This window comes from Staurois parvus, unplaced genomic scaffold (genome assembly GCF_062004578.1).
Source record: "Staurois parvus isolate SC_StPar_1 unplaced genomic scaffold, SC_StPar_1.0 ptg000962l, whole genome shotgun sequence".
Lineage (NCBI taxonomy): Eukaryota > Metazoa > Chordata > Amphibia > Anura > Ranidae > Staurois > Staurois parvus.
In genome coordinates, this window is record NW_028318758.1 from 432,373 (window position 1) to 454,091 (window position 21,719).

The following is a 21,719-nucleotide window of genomic DNA, read 5'->3' on the forward strand; positions in this document are numbered from 1 at the left end:
AAGGGTCAAATGTGCCTAACTAAGGTGTGTGGGTGTAACTGTGCTGCTTTTACTCACTGTGAATCCTGTTTTCTTCTCTCCCTGAACTGAAAGGGTTCAGGAAAAAGAAGGGTTCAGCTAGGTAAAGGACAGTTTTTTCTTGTTAATATTCCTTTTTACTCTAGAATTTAGCCACCCAGGTTTAACGTTATTTTATTTTGCCTATAGAATTACACTGGCTAATGGCAAAACTAATTTTCTTTTGTTCATTGACGGGACACATCCTCTTCATATTCTTCACCTTAGGGTTATACTGCCCCCTACAGGAGTTGGACACTAGGTAGAAAATAGAATCTGAGCACCACCCATGGACACTCCCAGCTGATAGTAAACCTCTTCCTTGCCATAGGCAGCTCAGTATTTTTTCTGCCTAGTGAGGAATAATGACTTCATTCCTTTCTGAGACCTCTGGTTCCATAGATTTTTATTTTTTTTTTCTTTATGCTGGGATTTTTTCCTGCGGAGATATTCAATCAACAGCTGGATTAGGAGACGGACTAGTTAATCTAGATCCAGTAGTCAACCTAGTCTGGCCAGCAAGCGCACGCAGACCTTTAGCTAAGCGCTGTGTTGGCTGCGACATGCACCATCCTGGACTTGGGCTGCCAGTGAGTTAAATGTCTCACGGGGATGCATATGACCGGGTGTCTACAGTCTGTGTCACAGTGTTACCCTGGCTGACAGACCCCCCCCACTTCGGTGGAGAGGAAGATATGTCTCGGGAGCCTTACCCACACGCTGCCTGCCTGGATTGGTAAGTAGATGCCCCTCTCCCTCCTTGGACATGTGGGTCGGTGGTGACAGCATGGCTCCTTGGGCAGCCCATGAGTGCCCCATAGCTCTGTCACAGTGTCTTCCTCAGCAGACAGCACAATTGTTCTGGTGGAGTGGTGTTCTGTCAGGAGTAGTCTTGCCTAGGAGTAAGTAGCTTAGTACATTTTCTTTTTCCCTCCCATGAGCGACTGGTGTGGTGCGTGGGTACCTTATGTTTTTCCTCTGCTCCCCTATGTGTGCTTGTGTGTGACTGAGCACTCCCACTGGTAGGGACTGGATACCAGCCTGCAGTGGCGTCCCTGGACAAACAGGTGGCTCCCTGCCCCTGGCATCTGGACAGCCGAAGGCCTCGCTACATTGCCTTTGGGCTCCCACCCCTCGGCTGTGAGTGGCATTTGGCATCGGCGGCCATGTTAGTGTAGTCCCTGCTATCCATTTTGTTGTGGTCTGACAGGCGACCCCTTCTGTCTGAACGGGTCCCATCAGGCTGAGCCTTCCCCCTTCACTGTGAGGTGCGCTCTAATGGCAGTGGGCTTTCCCTGGCTAATATCAGGTGCTGGTCCTGGGAGCACAGGTGGATGTGTGCACCTGGTAGCCTCATGTGAGGATGTTGTGCAGTCACCTGGTGATGACCTCATGCTGAGGACATGGCTGCACTGCTGGAACTTGGGGGGCTCTAGTGCAGTGTGGACTCCTGTTCTTCTAAGTGCCACGCTGAGGGCTCTAGTGGATGGTGAGTATGTCACCCCCAGCTTTTTTCCTGTGGGTACGGGCATGGTGCATTCCGGTGTACCCAATTTTAGGCTGCAGCTGGCAGCCTGTAGGAGCAGCGGCAGTAGGCTGCTTCCTTCCTCAAAGTACTTGCCATGTCTTTATTATGACGGACACCTGCAGCCCCTTTGATAAGGTGGGAGGAGGTTCCCCTTTTCCACTCCCAGGACAAGGAAAGCGCCTTGTTGTATGCGGGTTTGTGGGCATCCTAGCCCATCAAGGCTCCCATGGGTGGCACAGGTGCTCCTGGTCTCTGGGCCCACTCATTCACGCAATATTTGTCCTTGGCATGTGGATTGGCACCCTCCTGTTTTCAGGGTGGGGTGGTTGCCTTCTCTGGTTCATAGACCATGACCCTCTTTGCCTTTTGATGATGGGTCTTCCTCTTTCTGCCAGGCTACTAGATGGTATTTCCTCCCAATTTGCCAGACGTGTTCCTTCCTTTCAGTCTGCTGCTTGTTTGATGGATAAGACAGCTGATTGCTAGAGCTTATACTCTAAAGGACAAATCATCTTCTGCACTTTTACAAGCCCACTCCACTTGGTCAGTGGGAGTTTGTTTCGGACATTCCAGCACCAGACCTCCATAGCCCAGCTTTATAAGATCGCCACCTGATCCTCTGTTCATAACTTTTCAAAGTTCCACCAGGTGGACATCCAATCTTCTGTGGATGCAGCTTTCCATCACAGGGTTCTTGCAATGGCACTCTGAAGTTGGGTCTGTTCACCCTTGTTGTTGTTGGGCCTCTTCATATAGTCCTATTTACCTAGTTGTTGGCCACCTTTCTCATTCATTGCTTAGGAACATGATTAAGATAAGAGGATTTTTTACTTGCCTGTAAATCCCATGCCTTGGAGTACAAGACAGGACAAGGGCCACTCCCTTCTGTCTCTGTGTTATAAAACTTACAGAATAGGTTAGGATCATAAGCGAGGCACCCAGGGGCATGTCTTCAAAAGCTTTGCTAGTATTCAAATACCTGAAAATTAGACCTGACAACACAGGGTCTGTGAATACTCGGCTTGTGTGCTGTACTGTGTTCCAATATAAGTAAAAATCTTTCTTTTCTCTCCAACCAGCTTTGACTCGCTTCTCAGGTGCGAATTAAAGACTTTTGTAAACCCTTAAATTGTATGCTCAGCATCCTCCATCTTTTAATTGAGTGCATGGAAGAAGTACAGTACTGATATTACGGTTTTTCATTTTACTAAACTTAATGAATTGGTCTAAATGAAATGCACGTGTGTGTCTTGCAGGCAGCCTGGACTTCAATAAAACAAAGCATTTATACAGAGATCTTCTGGCTGTATTTGACAAATTGATTTTACCTACCCATGCATCCTGTCATGTGCAGTTTACAATATTCTACATTTGCAGCTTCAAATTGGTAAGTGTTATGCCTTAATACAATGTTATCTGTGTGGACATGGCTTGTTTTATAGTAATAAAACATATAAATCACATCTGAATTAGAGATATATATATATACAGTTGCAAGAAAAAGTATGTGAACCCATTGGGATTACGTGGAGTTTTGCATGAATTGGGCATAAAATGTGCTCTGAACGTCATCTAAGTCACAACAATAGAAGAACACAGTCTGCTGAACATAATACTACACAAACATTAGATGTTGCCATGGTTTAATTGCACATAACATGTAAACATTCATAGTGCAGGGAGGAAAAAATATGTGAACCTTTGGACTTAATAACTTACAGCCTCCTTTGGCTGTATTTGACAAATTGATTTTACCTACCCATGCATCCTGTCATGTGCAGTTTACAATATTCTACATTTGCAGCTTCAAATTGGTAAGTGTTATGCCTTAATACAAGTACAAGGGAGCAGGCAAGCGGATGGTCAGGGATAGCCGAGGTCGGTGCAGGCAGAGTTCTTTCTTAGTCAGGTCAGATCAGGATACAGGCAACAGAATCAGGTAATAAGTGCAGGGAACTTTGTAGACCAGTAGGCGTTGATTTTACGGTTCTGCAGGTTTAAATAGCCCGCCTAGTGATGACGTGTCTGCTACTGCGCAAGCGCGAGCTTCCCCGCCTGTGCACTCGCACTGCCATGGCCCTAGTGGATTCGTTGCCATCGCACGGCTGCATGGCGACAGGATCCCTGATGGGGTGTCATTCAAAGAGAGCCATGTTGAAAAAGAGACTGAAGATCCACATTTACACCTTCATTTGAGTATGCTAACCCACGGTGTTGCCTGCTCATTCAGCGGTAGCTTCTTTTTATCAGTGGTACCTGTTAGCCCTCAATCAGTGTCAAAGTTGCTTACTTGCATCCCTTTGGTTACTTCCTATTTGTGTTTGCAGTTAAGGCTTCCTTCACTTTGTAATGGATAGGACCATTGCCAGTTTGTTGCCTTTCATTTTGGCTTGGCATCTACCCCTTGTATGTTCACAAAGGTATGAACCCCTGTTGTGGTCTTATTGAGACTATTATAATTCTTAATAATAAGGGATCTTGATAATTGAGTATTTGGAAAACCTGCTGCTTTGAATGCATGGCTCAAATTGCACCACACAGAGTTCACGTGTGATTTGCACAGGAATGCAGTGTGGTTCCTGTGCGAATCACATGCGATGTACGCATGAGTGTGAACCTAGGGCAGTAGGTTCAAGATTGGTTTCTATGTAACCACACTGCCGCTACAGTCATGAGAGGGATTTAAAGCAAGCTTCAAACATTCTTTTCCCTCTATCAAATCTGCAGAATAGCATTGTTTGTGCACAAGTGGCCAACAGCTTCCAGGGGCAGAGTTTCAAATTACATTCATATTGGTAGTGTACACCAGCACTACTTAATATCCACCTTCAAGTTCCTGAAATGTGCTAGAGATGTTAAAAACATCCTGGCACACCACTACATATTTCCTGGAATTTCCCACTTAGCCACCCATTTTCTTCCACTGTCCAGAAAGTAAGTCTTCAATTTGCATCAGTTTACCAGAGGCAGAATCCAGTAGGCCACTTCTTTACCTAAGACAGGTCCCATTGAAACGATAACAAATCCTTGTCTACAGTCCACTTGCAGAATGCAGTACAACCTTACATACCTGCTATGTGGAAGTGAACTTACACGCCACTGATGTTACAATGGTTTGTGCAAATTGAAGAAATCCAGCAGATAGAGGACCTCATGGCCTCCTTATAAAATAAGGAAGATACATTCTGAAATACATGATACCTTTGGTCATTTTTCAATTGCAATTGCATACAAACATATGATAGATGATTTGCAGATGATTTTTTTCCCATAAGTCTAATGTAACTGACACTGATATGGCCCAAAGTTCTGACACATTGACCTAAAAGGTTTGTCAAGTCAAAAAATATATAGAGTAGGGAAGGATGAGAACTCCTTTACTCTTATTTGGGCTCAATTAGAGAGACACCGACAGAAACGTAAATCTTAAAAGGGGTTCTAGCCTCTTCCTAGTCTACAAAATAAAAGCATTTTTTGTTTGTGTTGCTGTTGGAGAGTTACTCTCATTTCCTCTATGGTGAAATGTGGTCAGCTTGACAGGAAGTGAGGATACATTTCTCTAACGGAGCCCTGGAGAGCATTAAAAACCCACAGGAGTTCTAATCCTTACCCAGTCTATGGAAAACTAGAGAAAAAAAAACATTTTTATTTTACATACACTTAAAGTGGTTATAAACCCTCTCATATACCCAATGAAGTGAATAGCCCCGGATGATACACAGAGGTGAAAAAAATCCTCCTACATAACTTTCACTTGTTTATTTGCAGTCTTCTCTTTTGCACATCCCCTTTAAAAGTGCTGATTTTTGGTAAAATCCTCCTGCATTTCTCAGTATCACAAAGGAGGGAGCAAGGAGCTTGTTTTGCTTTGGTGTCTAGTAAGGTTACTTTGCATTGTAAGCAAGGAAGCTTAGACCTCTGTGGTATATTATTGTGCTTTTATTAAACAAAATATCTGTACATACAAACAATTATACAAGACTCCGATATACCTATAAAAAGCAAAATGCTACCTACTTCCTAGCAAAACTGTGTTCTATATACAATAGTAATACTCTGAAAAGTTACTTTGCTCCAATTATACAAGCTTCACAATCTCCATAGGAAACGTGGACCCCAGGCTTGCTCTAAAATGGTTGCAGGAGATTCGGCTAAAAGCATCTTCAGGTTCTGGCAGTGTTGAGTCTTCATAGAGTCCTCCTTCCCTTTCTGTTGTTGACCTTCATATTTGGAAAGCTTTACCATCCCACATGGGTTTGGCTTCTCAAATTTGACCTGTAGATGGCACTGTTGTATCATACATGCCATAGATCATATATGTCAGAAGGTCAAGCTATTGTTAACCATTAATTAACTTGACTTAATGATTTCAGTTACATAATTATATGGAGAACAATAGAAGAGCCCATCATACAATGATGGTATCTAAGTTCTCATTGTTGTAGAAAACTGCTTGTGTAATTGTTACCAAGGCATTTGTTTGAAAAGTTAGCTCAAACATTCAAAAGTAACCTGATTTCTGTTTCTAAGACAAATGAACAAACAGATCCTTTCCTGCAAGTCTGAGAAAAAAAAAATCATAAAACAGACATATATTTATATCAAATGCAACACATTGCGCCTTTGGTTTTCTCTCAGACTCCACACAGAAAATCACTTTATTACTTAGAAACTTATACTAAATATTCATTCACCTTGAATGCAACTCCCACCTATATTTCAGCCTCTGACAAGGTGTTTCAGTTTTTAGCAAAAGTTAATTATAAAATATCTGTTATAAACAAGTCCAGACTTGTAACACATCAAAGGCTTTGCTCTCCACAGCTATGCAGTCTTCTATCATGCTGTCCATCATGAAGCCACTTTCTCTTGCTATGAATCAAATCATAGACAGCCTGTGGAATGGAAAACAAAGCGGATTATTTGTTCCTTCTAATCGTACATACACAGTAGACCCCGGCCCTTCAGCTACAATCTGTTCTCTAACTGGCTTCTTACCTGGATCTGTGACCAACACTTTGCCATCTACCTGTTTCCACTTCTGATCCTCCCAAAGAACATATTGAGGGAGAAGTGGAAATATACTGATACTTCCCAGAAGATTCTTGCTGTTTATTTTGGAAGGCTAAATGTTATAGAGCCTCACATTCCACTCTTGCTGAGAAGTGTCCACTAATGGATAAAAGATAGCTGAAACCCGGAACTTCCTGCTCCTGGAAACGTCTGATTGGCTGGATGAAATGCATTGGAAGGGACTTCTGGTGACGTAATTTCCGGCTCGTGGAGTGCACATATATGTGAGTGTAATGACAGTTACGTAGTTAATCTGGCCAAAAAAAGACAAAAGTCCATCCAGTTCAACCATTAAAAAAAAAAAAGTTTAAATCCTACACCCACAATTGATCCAGAGGAAGTTAAAAAAAAAAAAAAAAAAAACCCAGCAAAGCATGATCCAATTTGCTCCTGCTGGGGAAAAAATTCCTTCCAGATCCCTGGAGTGACAATCGGATATTCCCTGGATCAACTTTAACTATAAATGTTGTTATCCAGTTATATTCTGTGTATCCAAGAAAGAATCCAGGCCTTTTTTAAAGCAATCCACTGAGCTGGCCAGAACCAACTCTTGGGGGAGTCTATTCCACATTTTCACAGCTCTTACTGTGAAGAAACCTGCAGATTAAATTTCTTTTCCTCCAGACGTAAAGAGTACCCCCTTGTCCTCTGTGATGACCTCACTCTCTCTACACCGAGTTCACTATATGAACCACTGATGTATTCTCAAGAGAGAATACATTCAATTCCTCTAATCTTTCCTCATAGCTGAGATCCTCCATGCCTCTTATCAGTTTGGTTACCCTTCTCTGTACTTCAGTTTCCCAATGTTCTTTTTGTGAATCGGTGCCCAAAATTTAACTGCATATTCCAGATGAGGTTTTACTAATGATTTGTACAGGGGTAACATGATATCTCTCTCTCTGGAGTCTATACCTCTTTAAATACAAGAGATGATTTTGCTTGCTTTAGAAACCTCAGCTTGGCATTGCATGCCATTATTAAGCTTGTGATCTACCTGAACTCCCAGATCCTTCACCATTGATTCCCCCAGTTGTACCCCCCCCCCCCCAGTATGTATAATGCATGCATTTTCTTATTCCCCAAGTGCATAACCTTACATTTATCAACATTAAACATCTTTTGCAACATAGCTGCCCAATTAAACAGTGCATTGAGGTCAGCTTGTAAGTTGGAGACATCCTGTAAGTACTTTATTCCACTGCACAGCTTGGTGTCCTCTGCAAAATTCCAGCAGATGACACCATGATTTTAAATTAAAAGATACTGCACTATGGTGGTTCCCCCCTATGTTCCCCTTTTGTCTATTTGAGAGACACAAAGTTCCTAGTAGGATCATTTCCACTGTTGTAGCTGGAGGAGAGGAGTTGCGAAAGAGTGACACCTGGTGACCAGCACATATCACCTGGGAGGGTGAAATCCACAAGTGCAATTTGACTCATTGTTGTACAACAATAGGGTCAATTGTTTTCTGATAAGTGTGTGGAGAGAAGCACACCTTGTTTTGCCAATGAGCACAGAGAAGATTGCATGTAATGTCAGATAGTGCCTATGAACTGTGTTGGCAGGAGCGCTTTGTATTGAATGAATGGGACTTGATATTCACTAGAAGACTGTATCATATTACTTTGAGCACTTTTTTGTTAGTAATGCGGAGCTCCACCCAAAAGGGAAAGTTCCACTTTAAGCCTTTGTCCCCCGTCCCTCCATTAAGGATTGGTACCTTTTTGACAGGTACCTGCTCCCACTTCTGCTGCAATATTCCAAGGGGATTGGAAGCAGAAGTTGTCCTCCCCCCTCCCTCCCCGTAATCTTCTTGGACATGTGACAGGTCCCAGAAGCCTACAGGGCCATTCACAAAGTGCAGCTCTTCTCGCACATGCTCAGTGGGCACCCAGCTGTGTAGCCGCAAGCTGTCACAGCCGGGTGCCCACACTGAAGATGCCGGCGCCAAGGACAGAAGACAGCCGGTGAAAACAGCGGTGGTGAGGACACTGCTGGACCGAGGGACAGGTAAGTGTATTTTAAAAGTCAGCAGCTACAGTTTTTGTAGCTGCTGACTTTTATTTAATTTCTTTTTCAGGTGGAACTCCGCTTTAATGAGATTGAGTACTGCTTATTAGAGGATTGGATAATTAGTCATTGGAGGAAGGTATTGTGAAAAAGAGGTGACAGTACTGTGTACTATTAGTAATAGGCAACATATTCTAATATCCAGCTGCAGTCACAGATGCACATTGGGGAATTTTGAACGTGGAGTAAAAGGACCCCATAGCATGGGTGCATATATACACATATAAGTAGGTATTTTTGTAACTATTTCGTGTATCAAACTGCTGTGCTGCTTTGTATTTCCTCTCTCTATTATATACCGGATGCTTTTGTTGCAGTAACTTTTTATGTGTACTTGGATTCAATCCTCAATAAAGGTTAAAAAAAAAACATAGCTGGGAGGCTGTGTGTAGATGAGAATTCATCTGGGCTGAACAAAAAAATCTTTATATATAAGGTATCCCTTGACTCGTTTCTGCATGACAATTGCATGGTGGCCTCCTTTTTAGCCATTCCCTTTGCGCAGTTCCACTCAACTCAGCATTCTCATCTCATAACTGGACAATTATTTTGTTGGATTCTCATTGTCCTGTTTGGGACGAGATGTGATGTATCGGGGATTCAAAGATTCTGTTGTGTTATGATAAACTTTGATGCATCTTTTGGTTTGTGAGTACAATGAAATTAAATAAAGATGTTGCGCTGCTTCTATTTGTAAAGTGATATGTGAGTTGTTGATGAGTGCTGTGACACAGGAGTTGTGTCACAGCACTCAACAACAACTCGCATTTCACTTTACAAGTAGGAGCAGCGCAACATCTTTATTTCATTTAATTGATTCTGCTCATTCTGTTAGGGTGTGGTAGGTGTTGGCAGCAGCCGACTACTATTTTGCAGATTCATCCCATACATCCTTTGTGAGTACAATACTTACCAAAACTTTACCAATAAAATACATGCTTAATAATGCGCTAGTCTGGTGTGCCCTCTGTTTTGTTTTTTGATTTAAGCCTGACTTTTTCTCCTGGGCAGAGATCCGTTTTTCAACTATCTCTACTTTCTACATACTGGGAGTGGAAAATTGGAAAACAGTTTTACTGAGCCTGGTCTCAGGGGAATGGTCACTTCACAAATATTTGATTTCTGCTATTGTGTTTACCTTTTATTGAATTTTTTTGATGTTACTTCACTTGGAATATTAAAAATACTACACTATTGGAGCTTTTTCTCTTTTGGGCTTGTTTTTTGGCTTTTCTGAGCCCCCTTCCCTTAAGGTGCTTGTTTTGCATTGGAGCATGATCCCCCTGGTGGCTGAAACCCGTATTGCTGGATACTGCTAACCTGGTCTGTTGGATGTGATCTCATACTAATAGAGTGGTAACCTGTCCTGGATGCATGACACCTGGTGGCTAATCACTACCTGACTACTTCATCCGTATGCAGAGTTCCAATTCCCTGAGCACCGTGGAGTAGGTCTTATATACTCCAACGCACAATCATTTGTGCTATCTGGTTAGTGCATTATACACTTATTCTTCACAGCCACGACAGTCACGGAAGCTACTATCTTCACATTGAATTTATCACCATTGTCACGTTGCACCTTATGGACTAATTTCTTAATGCCATACCTACAATAGTGTTCAACTATCTTTAATATGTTTTAATACTTTTCAGCGCTGCATTTATATATATTAATTTGGTTTCACATTGGAGGACTTTGAGGTTTGCCTCTTGATGTTGGCCGCTTTTTTCTCTCATCACCCAGCACTCATATATCAATATTATTATTTCTCTATTACTTGTTTACCTTATTATATTGAGCAGCAGGGCTCTCTTGTATTTCATCATTACACCTGAATTTGTTATCTGATATGGATATTTTTGGGTCTAGAACTACTCAAATTACTTATACTCAGGAAAAAGAAAAAATTGACTCACTTAGACGCTGAAATTAATAAAACTAAAGGAAAACTGGTACCATTTATGGACACAGAAGACTATAGAAAGGAATCTGATAAACTCAAGCTGCTTCTTGAAAAAATAGAAAATGAGCAGAGAACCAAGAAAAAGAAGAATTATTTAAGGGATTACAAAAATTATGATTTTGTTACTTCCAACTCTAACATGGATACCGCTGACCCTCCCAACACCACTACCACTAAACCAAACAATGGCTTTAGACCACCACATACCCCTCAGATTAAACAGAGGAATTTTTCCTACAATACCCCGAAACAGTATTCCAATATCTCTACCCATAATAGGTTTGAAGCCTTAAGAAACTATCACAGTCCCTATGCAGATCAAAAACTGCTAGAATGCATTCATCCTCCACATATGGACAACATTCTAGAAATACACTACCTCCACCGAGGCACCATTTCAATCCTCAAAGAAAAAACACCCAGCCCGGGTCGCCCCGTAGAAGCTCCTGGAATAAACCTCCACCTAGACCTTATTTTAATCAACAGAGAGGTACTTTTCGCCTCAGATCACCATCCAGAGGTTATTCACAGAGAAACTTTCGCGATACTAATCAACATTATGACCCGTACTATAACAATGATCAACAATACCCCCATTACAGAAAAAGGGTTATGATGATGGTATTCTGAGTAAACAAGAGAAACTACCTTTGTCCAACAGTTCCTAAACATCTTGTGTTATACTGTCTGCCCAAAATGCATAAAGACCCTATTAATCCACCAGGTCGCCCAATAGTTAGTGGCATTGGCTCCCTTTGCTCCCGTGTGGGGGAGTATATAGACCACTTTCTCCAACCCTTAGTGTGTAACACCCCGTCCTTCCTGAGAGACACCAAACAAGTCTTAATGGACATTAAGGGTATTTCTCTCCACCCTACCTTTTTGGTCACAACTGATGTGGCAACATTATATAGTAACATTAAACATGCTGACGGCCATGCCGCTGTTGAATTCTATCTTAATACCGCTGAAGACATCCCCTCGCCACAAAAATACTTTATTCTTGACCTATTAGATTTTAATATGAGCCATAATTACTTCTGGTTCAGCGACAAGTACTATTTACAAACCACTGGAGTAGCTGTGGGTGCGAAGTTTGCACCTAGCTTGGCAAATTTGTTCATGGCAAGATGGGAGGACGACGTAATTTATTCTAGAGACTGGCCACTACTGATTTTCTACCGCCGCTACATAGATGATATCCTGTTACTGTGGCAAGGAGACGAATTCACATTGGAAAAATTTTTTACCAACCCTTAATCATAATTCACTGAATATTATATTATCCTATATTAAATATTATAATGTATTAAATATTATAATAATATAATATAATATTATATTAAAAGGACAGTTGCCATTTACCTAGATGGCTGGATAACATACCCAGAGGACAATTTTTATGTATACATAGGAACTGTGCAAAGAGGGAAGATTTTTATTACACAATTTAATATCCTCAAGAATAGATTCATTGAGAAGGGATATGATGCCACCACATTAGAAGGAGAGATAAAAAAAAGTTGGCAAGATTGACAGGAATGATCTTCTTACCAATAGACACAAAGCACAAGCTGAAAGATTCTGCCCCTTTGTTACCAACTTTTCTACGCAATATAAGGACATGGCTAAAATCATTAAGAAGCACTGGATCATCCTTAAAAATGACCCCGTTTTGGGGAACACACTACCTGAGTATCCAGAGATTACCTACTGCAAGGCACTTGCACCTAATATAGTCAACCCCCCTAAACAGTTGATTTTTTTCTTTAACCGCCAAGGTTTCTATCCTTGCAATAGGTGCATGCTGTGCATTCATAACGGTATACACAAAAACCCTGTGAAATCATTTAAATCTAATACCACAGGTAAAACCTTTCAGATTCAAACCACTATCACATGCAACACAACGCATGTAGTCTATCTACTTGAGTGTTCTTGTGGTAGGCAATATGTGGGCAGAACAATCAGGAAACTTAGGGACAGACTCCGCGAGCACCTGACAAATATAAAAAAAGCCTTTAAGGAGCATTCCCTATCCATGCACTTTAGACAACACCATCATAGGGATCAACATAGTCTAAAATTTACGGGCATCGATGTTATTAAACAGCAATAGAGAGGTATGCATAGAACAAGAGCTGTGTCTATGCTTGAAACAAAATGGATTTTTTTTTCTACAAACACTTTCGCCCCATGGACTTAATATCAATCGAGACATAAACTGTTTCATCAATACCAGCTAAAATCCCTCTCCTCCTGCACTTATGCTTCCATGGCTATACCAGGGGTCATCAAACTTTTTAAACAGAGGGCCAGTTTACTGTCCCTCAGACCGTTGGAGGGCCGGACTATAGTTTTAAAAAAAAACAAACTATGGTCATCTCCTGTACTGTGTGTGCATTTGTTCAGAGACTGCGGACATACAACGGCGGTGGGAGTACTGGGCTGGCCGCTCTATAAGACGCACAGACATTTCCCCCCAAGTGTGTCTTACGGAGCGAAATAGTGTCCCATCATTGGTGTCAGTGGGAGGAATAGTGTCCCAGCATTGGTGTCAGTGGGAGGAATAGTGCCTCATCATTGGTATCAGTGGGAGGAATCGTGCCCCATCATTGGTGTCAGTGTGAGGAATAGTGTCCCATCATTGGTGTCAGTGGGAGGAATAGTGTCCCATCATTGGTGTCAGTGGGAGGAATAGTACGTCATTGGTGCCAGTGGGGGGGGTGGAATAGTACCCCGTCATTGGTGCCAGTGGGGGGGGTGGAATAGTGCCCCATCGTTGGTGTCAGTGGGGGGAGGAATAGTGCCCCATCATTGGTATCAGTGGGAGGAATAGTGCCCCATCATTGGTGTCAGTGGGAAGAATCGTGCCCCATCATTGGTGTCATTGGGAGGAATAGTGCCCCATCATTGGTGTCAGTGGGGGGAGGAATAGTGTCCCATCATTGGTGTCAGTGGGAGGAATAGTGCCCCATCATTGGTATCAGTGAGAGGAATAGTGTCCAGTCATTTGTATCAGCGGGAGGAATAGTGTCCCATCATTGGTGTCAGTGGGAGGAATAGTGTCCCATCATTGGTGTCAGTGGGGGGAGGAATAGTGACCCATCGTTGGTGTCAGTGGGGGGAGGAATAGCGCCCCATCGTTGGTGTCAGTGGGGGGAGAAATAGCGCCCCATCGTTGGTGTCAATGGGGGGAGGAATAGCGCCCCATCGTTGGTGTCAGTGGGGGGGAGGAATAGTGCCCCATCGTTGGTGTCAGTGGGGGGAGGAATAGTGCCCCATCATTGGTATCAGTGGGAGGAATAGTGCCCCATCATTGGTGTCAGTGGGAAGAATCGTGCCCCATCATTGGTGTCATTGGGAGGAATAGTGCCCCATCATTGGTGTCAGTGGGGGGAGGAATAGTGTCCCATCATTCGTGTCAGTGGGAGGAATAGTGCCCCATCATTGGTATCAGTGAGAGGAATAGTGTCCAGTCATTTGTATCAGCGGGAGGAATAGTGCCCCATCATTGGTGTCAGTGGGAGGAATAGTGTCCCATCATTGGTGTCAGTGGGGGGAGGAATAGTGACCCATCGTTGGTGTCAGTGGGGGGAGGAATAGCGCCCCATCGTTGGTGTCAGTGGGGGGAGAAATAGCACCCCATCGTTGGTGTCAATGGGGGGAGGAATAGCGCCCCATCGTTGGTGTCAGTGGGGGGGAGGAATAGTGCCCCATCGTTGATGTCAGTGGGGGGAGGAATAGTGCCCCATCGTTGGTGTCAGTGGGAGGAATAGTGCCCCATCATTGGTATCAGTGGGAGGAATAGTGCCCCATCATTGGTGTCAGTGGGAAGAATCGTGCCCCATCATTGGTGTCAGTGGGAGGAATAGTGTCATATCATTGGTGTCAGTGGGGGGAGGAATAGTGACCCATCGTTGGTGTCAGTGGGGGGAGGAATAGCGCCCCATCGTTGGTGTCAGTGGGGGGAGAAATAGCGCCCCATCGTTGGTGTCAATGGGGGGAGGAATAGCGCCCCATCGTTGGTGTCAGTGGGGGGGAGGAATAGTGCCCCATCGTTGATGTCAGTGGGGGGAGGAATAGTACCCCATCATTGGTGTCAGTGGGAGGAATAATGCCCCATCATTATTATCAGTGACACCAATGATGGGGCACTATTCCTCCCACTGACAGCAATGACACTTAACTAGCCGACCCCTGTTCCAGCATGGTGCTGCTGCAGCCAGCATATCTGGTTGCAGCAGTACCATCTGCACGGCACACTTACCGAGCGGTCAGCTGTCCTCCTTAGTTCACTTCGGCCTCTCCCTCCCTTGATTTTCGCGGGTCCGCTCGTCTCCGCCTCCTCGCTAGTGATTGGTCACCTGTGTGCCTTTCCTGAGCTACAGTACTGGCGCCCAATCACCGGTGAGGAGGCGGAGCCTAGCGGCAGCGCGGACATCGAGTGAGGGAGTGGCCGGAGCGAAGGAGCTGCGCATCCTGGACTGGATCGCCGTGGGACTGGAGCCAGGTAAGAGACAGCAGCCCCCTGCCGCCCCTGTACTTAGTGTCCCCTGCCGGCGGGCCGGATGAATGTGCTCGGCGGGCCGTAGTTTGAGGAACCCTGGTCTATACCATTATCCTCTACCTTTACTAGTATGCATATTAATCACATCTGTTTTATTATTTAAGCTTTTATACTTTTAGTAAGGTATATTGATTACTATGCGCTTCATCACCATGGATTACGTGGTAGATAGCTTTATGTCTATAACTGCCTCCTTTTTAATATGTTTTTAATATACATATTTTATTTTATATTGCCACCAGTATGGTGTCTTTCATTTTAATTATTTTGATCTGTTTTACATACCTCGGTTTTATGGTTATGATGGATTTTACTCTTTTACTTTTTTATTTTATATTTCTTATTAATGTGGGTAATGCGTTTGCTATGTACTCACACATTAGCATGTTTATCTACTGTTAATTTCTTATCATTCTGCTCTTTTTTATTGTGATGCTTATGTTTAAATTTCATGTATGGTGTATTGTTCATTGTTTATACAACTCGCAAAGTATGTGTTCTTGGTACATACTAGAATGGAGAGATGAATTTAATTGTTTTTACCGTTTTGGCCCATAGGGGGTGTCGGAATCACGGTTCCTATTAAGATTCCAGATTGGGACCACCGAGGTACCTAACCTCTCTTTCTGTCCTTGGTATTAATGGTTACCTTTAATTTAAACACTTAGGGCATTTCTATATCCATTTACTAGCAATGTCACTTCATTCTTGTACACAGGACATATCCTTTTGCGTCTGATATCAGCTTTGCCTACAACAATATGGCCGGCGCATGCGCGACTTTATATTGGGCTCTATCAATTACAGTCGGCAAAATGGCCGCCGCCCACACGCAATGCACATGTGCGAAAAGTCCACGATGACGTGGCAAGGTTCAACTGCGCATGCGCGCCGTATAGTATGTAAGGAACCAATATATACAGGGCTCTCTCCCTCTGAAAAAGTGTTATGACACGAAACGCGTTAGAGGGTTGCCCCCAACTATTACCGCATGGCCCTATTCATGTACGGCAGCCATATTGGATTTCTGCTATTGTGTTTACCTTTTATTGAATTTTTTTGATGTTACTTCACTTGGAATATTAAAAATACTACACTATTGGAGCTTTTTCTCTTTTGGGCTTGTTTTTTGGCTTTTCTGAGCCCCCTTCCCTTAAGGTGCTTGTTTTGCATTGGAGCCATACTTAAATGCATGATCCCCCTGGTGGCTGAAACCCGTATTGCTGGATACTGTTAACCTGGTCTGTTAGATGTGATCTCATACTAATAGAGAGTGGTAACCTGTCCTGGATGGATGACACCTGGTGGCTAATCCCTACCTGACGACTTCATCCATATGCAGAGTTCCCATTCCCTGAGCACTGTGGAGTAGGTCTTATATACTCCAACGCACAATCATTTGTGCTATCTAGTTAGTGCATTATACACCTATTCTTCACAGCCACGACAGTCACGGAAGCTACTATCTTTACATGGACTAATTTCTTGATGCCATACCTACAATAGTGTTCAACTACCTTTCACAATAAATGCCTATGTGATACTATAGTCACAGTTTGTACTGTTGTATGTATTCACTCTAGTGTAGATTCTCCCTTGACTATGCTTCTCAAGATAGAGGAAGAATGGATTCTGTGATTGTCAAATTGGCCCAGGAGAACTTGATACACAGACATACTGTATACAGACTCCTGGAGATCAAGCTTTGGCCTCTGCCAAACAGGCCAGACCTTCTTTCACTGGGTCCACCCAGCTTCTCAGTTGCTGGCTTTAACGGCATGGGATAGGGGCATTGCGGACTCTGGCCCTACTTTGGCTGTTGTGAAAGTAGGCACCTCAACCTCCAGGAATATTCCATTCCTTACATCCTAGTCTTTCTTCAGCTCTTAGTCTCTCAGCATCTGGCTCTTAGTACTCTAAAGGGACAGGTTTTTGCCGTATTCACCCTATTCAAGAAACTTTTGGCTTTGTGCTCTTCGGTCAAGACCTTCGTGCAAGGAGTTGCCCATGTTAACCTCTCACTTTGAACTCCTCTGTCTCCATGGCACCTGAATCTGGTTCTTTCAGTTCAACTCTCCCCCCCCCCCCCACTTCCTTTGAACAAGTTCAAGATATTCCATTGGTGGAACTTTTTAATATGGTGTCCTTTCTGGTGGCCCTTACCTCAGTTAGGTGTGTCTCTGTCTTGGCAACTTTTTCTTGCACAAAGTTTTTTCTTGTAGAAGGGGATAAAGTGGTTCTGAGACCCAGTCTTCCTCCTTTCACCTCAATGAGGACATTTTCTTCTGTCTATCATATACCCTGCTCTGAAACAAACATGCCAAGGAAATGTCACTCCACTGTCAGGATGAGGTCTGGGTGATTAGGGTCTACCTAGCCGCAGCATCTTCCTTCAGAAAATCTCCTCCCTGAAGGTCCTAAGAAGGAACATGCTGCTTCCACTGTTGCTGAAGTGGTTCTCCACTAGATCTGTAGGTGATTCTTTGGCTTTTTTTACATCAAGCATCTGCTTCACAGGTTTACAAAGCTGCCAGCCTATCTTCTTTCTTTATAATTATGAAGAACTGTAACATTATGAAACAAATAAAACATTATTTTTTGCTTGTCAAAGTTTTGAAAGGTCAAATTTCACAGAACATGTTTAAATACTTGCCCTCCAGAGACTTTACCCCCCTTCCTGACCATGCCATTTTTTGCGATACGGCGCTGCGTTACTTTAACCACCTCCTGCCCACCATATAAGGAAATGATGGACGAGCGGCGGTTTTCTTGTTCTGGGAGGATATCATATGACGTGGTGGCATGTTGTATTCCTGGGACACTGACTGCAGATCACCGATTACAGTAAAGAGCCAATGACACAGGCTCTGTCATGTGATCTGCTGTGTCCAATCACAGCCAATCGCATGTAAACAGGAAATGTCGGTAATCAGCAGTCCTCTCCTCACACTGACAGCACATGAGGAGAGGAGAGTCGGTAAGCGGCATACCTCAGAGGGGACATCTACACTGATCGTCAGGGCACTGATGATCAGTGTAGCCCAATCAGTGCCACCTGTCAGTGCCCCTTAATGCCACATACCAGTGCCCATCAGCGCTGCCTTTCAGTGGTAACTATCAGTGCTGCTAGTCAGTGCTGCCTGTCAGTGCCACCTAACAGTGCATGTCAGTGCCACCTAAAAGACTACTTGTCCAGGGACTAAATCGGTACCCCAATCTACTTGTGCCCTCATGACAATCTACTTTTCCAGATAAAAAAATAAATACATTTTAACCAAAACCATGTTTAAATCAGAGGTGATTTTAGGACTGTTTTAAAAACAAAAGGGGTTTTATGGCGACTTAAATGTGTAATATTTTTAACATTGCGCTGTTTATCTCCTACTCCCCTCCCTGCCTGTCCCCAGCACTGTACCCGGGGACTAGCAGGGAGGGGAGAGACCTTGTAGTGTAATGAGCACCGATTGGCTGCTCGTCAGGAACGGAGAGTGTCTGGCTTATCCATTATCCCTTTTGCTGCCAGAGCCGTTATTGAGTTTTTTGCACAAGATTAAAAAAATCATTTTATGCCTGAAGATTACACAAAACCCCCAAACATATATTTTCTTAAAGCAGAGACCCTAGAGAATAAATGTTGCAGTTCCAATTTTTTATGTCGCATGATATTATTGCAAAATTTCAGTAAAAATACAAGTAAATTGATTTTAGGGCACAAAAAAAACAATAAATTACCCTATTTTTTTTTTAAATATAAAAGACGAGGTTGCATCGAGTAAATAGATATCCAACATGTCAAACCTTAAATTTGCATGCGCTTGCTTTTAAAGCTCTTTTTATAGTTCATTAGTATAACGTTACAGAGGAGGTCTGGTGCTAGAATTATTTCTCTCATCCTAACGTGCACAGTGTAACGTGTATTGCAATTGATGTTTTGAGGCGTAGGCGCCCCAACGTATGCTTTCACGTTTGTACATGCGTATATGTGGGGGGCCTACTTTTTTTTTTTTTTTTGCTGAATTTTTTTTCATCACATAGGGGATAATGTCCCCTATGTGATCATTTTTGGTGACAGGTTCTCTTTATTAAAACATCCAAGGTCTGAAAGACCCTGAATGTCTCCCCTGTACTACACTGAATGTAATTCAGTACACATCGCACTGCTTTACATTCTTTCCCGGCCTCAATGGCTGGGAGTCTCTCAACGGGGATCCGGAAGTGACATCATTACATCACTTCTGGGTCAGGAAAAGAAGAGGGAGCGGAGTGCTCTCCTCCCTCCCCTCTAGCTAACGGTGGTGAGCCGAGCCCGCAGATGAGCAAGCAGAGCCCGGGAGATAGTGGACGCGGGGAGGTTACCATGGGGGGGGGGCGGAGAAGAGGGTGGCACCGTGTGGAAGCAATCTTTCTCCCTTTTTTTTTTTTTCTTTTTCTCTTTTCTCTGGGGGAGGTGGGGGGGGGGTGCTCGAGGAGTCGAGGAGCTTGTCAGCTTTGGTCAGGGTTATCCAATTGACCATATCTCCTCCTGCTGATCATCTGTGTGTGCTTGCTTTCAGACATGAGGAAAGCACCTCCATCAGACATGCGATTTTATTTGCAAAATGCTAGGTGTCTCAATATCCTCGAAAAAAGGTCCATGGTCCTCCAAGAACTCCACAGACATCGAGGTCACTTAGTATTCATACAAGAGACACACAGGCGTCCGTCCTGACACTGACTAACCGCAGAGATTCCCACAACGTACTATGCCTCTAATCCCTCAACCAGGACAAGGGGAGTTGCTATTCTTTTAGAAAGGACTGTCAAATTTTGTCTTGAGGACCAGAGGACTGATCCTCGGGTCGCTTTCTTTTCCTTAAGGGTACACTCGTTTAATATACCAGTCACACTGGCAAATGTTTATAGCCCTAACAAGAAACACCTGGCTTTTTTTCGGACTGTGGGTGATGAATTAGCATCCTTTGTCTCTGGAATGTTGATCCTGGGTGGAGACTTAAACCTCCCTCTAAACCCGTCATTGGACTCTTCCAATGGCACCACGTCCATCCCTTACAGGGTTCTTCGCGCTATAAAGCAACAACTTGGCGATTTCTACACCCAGAAGATAGATTTCACTTACTTCTCACTGCCCCATCAAAATTATTCCAGATTGGATTATTTCTTTATTACTCAAACAGATTTATCACGCCTGCAGAGGGCCTCTATTGAACCAATGACCCTCTCATATCATAGCCCTATCATGAGACAGCCTTTCCGTTCTGGCTGTTCCTACAAATACGCTCTTTTCTGACTCGCACATCCAGACGGGAGGCAGTTCAAAGACCTACTACCCCCTTTGAAAATATCTGTTCTCTTAATTCACCACGTCGACATCTTATTCCCTTGATTTATTCACTCTTGACAGCACTGGACCACCCACACATAGATATTGCTATAAAAGTGTGGAATGATGAAGTATTCCCCTTTCAGAGCGTGAATGGTAGGCGACAAGCTTGACAACCCATAAGGGCTCACTCAACGTGACTGTACAGGAGCATTGCTATAAGGTGAGTTCCAGGTGGTATAGGTATCACTGCAGCACAAAATATCTCACTCGGACAAATGTTGGAGATGTGAAGAGACAGGATCTTTTTCATATTTGGTGGAGTTGCCCTTGTATTCAAACCTATTGGCAAAAGATTCATGATGTTGTTTCTAGAGTGACGACCTACCCCTATAATTCACACCAGCTCAATTCCTGTTGAACCACTAATATGTCATGCATGGGTCTTATAGAAAATCCTTATCCAGGCATCTCATCAATTCAGCGAGGTAGTGCATTCATATCTACTGGAGACAAACTACAGTCCTATCCATACGAGACTGGTTTGTCTCCTTCTCTCTCCTTCTTGGTTGTTTTGCGGTAAGAATTACATGCATTTCTGCTGACGAAGTTCATTTTTGACAAGTGTTGTAAAGATGTGTGGAAGAATGTATATGTTGGACACTCCTTTTGACAATGACCTATAGGACAATTTTCTGTAACGATGTTCGATGTTATGTACCAACGTTGTGTACTGGAGGGCAATGAGAAGTCCTCCAATGTTAATGTTCATGTATAATGTTGCCTGTTTCAATAAAATCATTATGAAACTAAAAAAAAAACCAGTGGTGATTAAATACCACCAAAAGAAAGCTCTATACTGTATGTCTCAAAAAAATATTTTTTTGGGGTGCAGTGTTGCATGACTGCGCAATTGTCATTCAAAATGCGACAGCGCTGAAAGCTGAAAATTGGCCTAGGCAGGAACGAGGTAAAAGTGCCCGGTAGGCAAGTGGTTAACTGACAACTGACTGTTCATGTAACACTCCACCCAAATTACATTTTTGTCCTTTTTTTCCCACAAATAGAGCTTTATTTCAGTGCTATTTGATCGCTTCTGAGTTTTTATTTTTTTCTCTATAAACAAAAAAG

At 43.2% G+C, this 21,719-nt stretch overlaps 1 protein-coding gene across 1 annotated transcript in view; it reads left to right on the top strand.

Annotated features, from left to right (window-relative positions):
* The window catches only part of RRN3 (RNA polymerase I transcription factor RRN3), a 600,941-nt gene that overhangs the window by 402,247 nt on the left and 176,975 nt on the right, over nt 1–21,719 (top strand). The window contains exon 12 of the mRNA XM_089657080.1: nt 2,842–2,972. Coding sequence (XP_089513206.1) covers nt 2,842–2,972 — 131 coding nt within the window. The remainder of the gene's footprint in view (nt 1–2,841; nt 2,973–21,719) is intronic.